Source organism: Rhipicephalus microplus, chromosome 2, assembly GCF_043290135.1.
Source record: "Rhipicephalus microplus isolate Deutch F79 chromosome 2, USDA_Rmic, whole genome shotgun sequence".
Classification (NCBI taxonomy): domain Eukaryota; kingdom Metazoa; phylum Arthropoda; class Arachnida; order Ixodida; family Ixodidae; genus Rhipicephalus; species Rhipicephalus microplus.
In genome coordinates this window covers 275,033,400-275,036,707 of record NC_134701.1, presented here as the reverse complement: position 1 = coordinate 275,036,707, position 3,308 = coordinate 275,033,400, and the positions used below count along the sequence as shown (strand labels likewise).

The window sequence follows — 3,308 nt, the reverse complement described above, 5'->3', positions numbered from 1 at the left end:
TTGCTTAGATAACATTGCTAACTGTTTGCCAGTGCTGTCGTGCTAAAGGCGTCTGTGGGCCTATGTCAAGCTGCCTCTTTCGAAGAGCAGCTTTTACCTGCCGCTGTCCTTCATCAAACTATTGATGAAAAATAAAACATTATTATTATTATTATTATTATTATTATTATTATTATTATTATTATTATTATTATTATTATTATTATTATTATTATTATTATTATTATTATTATTATTATTATTATTATTATTAACTATGCTCGACAAGATGATGATAATGATGACGATAAAAACTTTATTGGGGTCGCAATGTGTTGCCCTCGATAGGCACATCACTGCCTTTACCATATCGTCTCATCGCACGGACATATAAAATCATAGAAACGCGCATCGGCCAGCGCTCCCCGTTCCAGCAGACAAACTCCCGTAGCGAAATTTGACGCACAATTTTTGTTGTGTAGGTCACAGTAAGAGTTAAAGCTTCAATTCCTGTGTCTCTCCTTGATATGCGTCCGTTGGCGTATGTGCATTATTCTCTTCTATCAATTGACTACAAGTGTAACACCTGTCGAGGGCGAGTGTCCAAGGTAAGTGCTCAACAGGGGCACTGCGTTTCACCTGACGCGTCCTAAACAACCTAAAATCAGTTTGATATTCTATTACCAATGAGTACATTATTAGTCAAAAGCTTTATGAATACTAAATTGAAGTTTTTTTAGGCTGGAATGGCAAAAACAACCATGCAGCAAGACATTTCTACGCAAATATACAGCTTTAGAAGTCAATCAACCAGTATAGCCTAACTACTAAAATGTAACACATAGCACACGTTAGCCTTTTCAGCAAAAAACAATCACACGTATAGGCAGTTTGTCACAGAAGCAGACGCATGGTATCAGTCCGTCGCCCTCCTGCCGGCCGCACAGTAGCAGACGAACAGGTTATAGGTAGCGCCACCTACGGCGAGCGATTGAACGAGAGCGGGGACACGCGCTCCCATAGGAACCCCGCTATCTGAACAGGTCAGGAGTGTAGTAGGTCATGGCTGAAACTTCACAGGGCCTGCGGATATTGCTGTTGTAACCATGACCTACTACACTCCTGACCTGTTCAGATAGCGGGGTTCCTATGGGAGCGCGTGTCCCCGCTCTCGTTCAACCGCTCACCATTGGTGGCGCTACCTATAACCTGTTCGTCTGTTTCTTTACGGTTGTTTTGTAGGCGCTGGTATAAGAATGCCTGCATTCTGTAGTGAACTGGCGGCATATATGTGACTATTTCTTCCCATACATTGCTGGTTAAGCAAGGTGTTCAGAGCGCTTGAGTATTTATAGCACACTGGTTGACAAACGTGGGAACCCGTAGATTTACACGATGTAGGGCAGCCTATGCGTGGTAGCGTGCATTTTATTGCAAAAAAATTCTGAATGTCTTTTAGTATTATTATTTCTGAATAATTCTAAATTTTGGATCATAAATACGCACTACGAGTGCTTTGTTGGTCAAAATTTGACCACAAAGAGTGAAGATGACGTCAGCGAGCAGGTGCTGACTAGCGCCACGCCGCTCGTAGGTGACGGCCCTAGCGGCAGAAGGTATGAACTAGAACGTGGGCGCTGGAAGAGGTGCTCTCTGGGCAGGTCAGGAGTGTAGTAGGTCATGGTTGTAACCAGGATATGGGTAGGCCCCGGATAGTTCGGACACCTGAAGAGCAACGTGAGTATGAAGCGCGTCGAAGGGAACAAACTCGCATCGCTCAACAACGCCGTCGTGCCTGTGCCGAGGTTCGTGCCCAAGAAGCTGAGCGTAGGCGTCTAGCCCGGCAAGACCCAGCTGTTCGTGCCCAAGAAGCCGAACGGATGCGCCGAGCTAGGCAAGACCCTAGAATTCGTTCCCGAGAAGCAGAGCGCAAGCGCCTAGCCGGGCAGGACCCAGAACTCCGTGCCTACGAAGCCGAACGCAAGCGTTTGGCTAGGCGAGACCCAGCAGTTCGTGCTCTTCAAGCCGAGCTGAAGCGTCAGGCGAGGCAAGACCCAGCACTTCGCGCACAAGAAGCCGAGCGCAAACGTCGGGCCAGGCGAAATCCAGAAATCCGAGCTCTAGAAGCCGAGCTCAAGCGTCGAGCCAGGCAGGACCCAGCGTTTCGTGCCCTGGAAGCCGCGCGTAAACGCCAGCGACGTCAAGACGCTGCAGTCCGTGAACGGGAAAGTGCATACAAACGACTTAAGCGCTCCGAGCAGAAATTAGGTAAAGAACAAAACAATCCTTATGACAGTACAGATGACGAACTTGAGGAACAGTTTCCGAATCAGAAGCATGGATTCTCTTGCGATGCTTGTGATCGATGGATTGAAGAGGACTTGACAGTCGTTGCGAACGTCAAAAGTGAACTAATGGAAGAAAATGTTTCGATTACGCAGAGTGCATTTCCTCGCACCGGTGTTCGAAACTTCAAAGTGTGTTATTCATGTAAAAGCTCACTGGACAGTACTGTAAGGAGCATTCTTAAAACTTCTGTCTAGCACCGAGCATGTGCAGCATGATCTTCGGCCGTTGCACGTGGCTACAATGCCAGTCATAATTTTAGACACTACCATTTCAAGAAAAATCCAGATCATTCCTTACAAGACGAATTCAGGTGCCTAGGATTGCCGAAAAATTGCAGCAATTGTTAGGCAGTGAAGTACAAGGTGACACTCATGGCTAGTCAATGCTGGTTCACTGGCACCTCACACATGTGGCATCACACGACAACATTCTAATATATCTCATCTATGCTTCTCTGTAACCTGTGCCCACGAGTACTGGGATGTAACGGTAACGCAAGCGCAAAGTGGAGTTGCCATTGTGACGTGCAAGCATACATATGTATGCTAAACATGCAAGTTGCAACTTTGTGCATATTGCCAAACACTTGCTGATGCGACAAAGAAATGTCTGTGTGCCCTTCACATGGGTGGAAACTGATCGTACATCAGTCGTCGCTGTGTGTCGCCCCGCCGCGGTGGTCTAGTGGCTAAGGTACTCGGCAGCTGACCTGTAGGTCGCGGGATCAAATCCCGGCTGCGGCGGCTGCATTTCCGATGGAGGTGGAAATGTTGTAGGCCTGTGTGCTCAGATTTGGGGGCACGTTAAAGAACCCCAGGTGGTCGAAATTTCCGGAGCCCTCCACTACGGCATCTCTCATAATCATATGTTGGTTTTGAGACGTTGAACCCCACATATCAATCAGTCATCGCTGTGGGAGGCTTCAGCGCTGACGTTTCGAAGGCCAAGAAGAAATTGTTCTTCCATTACATTTACAATGA

The 3,308-nt window shown here is 47.0% G+C and overlaps 1 protein-coding gene across 1 annotated transcript; it reads left to right on the top strand.

The window, feature by feature from the left end:
* Window positions 1-1,668: 1,668 nt before the first annotated feature.
* LOC142777761 (uncharacterized) lies at window positions 1,669-2,981 on the top strand. Its single transcript, XM_075882018.1, has one exon. The coding sequence runs from the start codon at window positions 1,677-1,679 to the stop codon at window positions 2,520-2,522; it is 846 nt and encodes a 281-aa protein (XP_075738133.1). The 5' UTR covers window positions 1,669-1,676; the 3' UTR covers window positions 2,523-2,981.
* The last annotated feature ends 327 nt before the right edge of the window (window positions 2,982-3,308 follow it).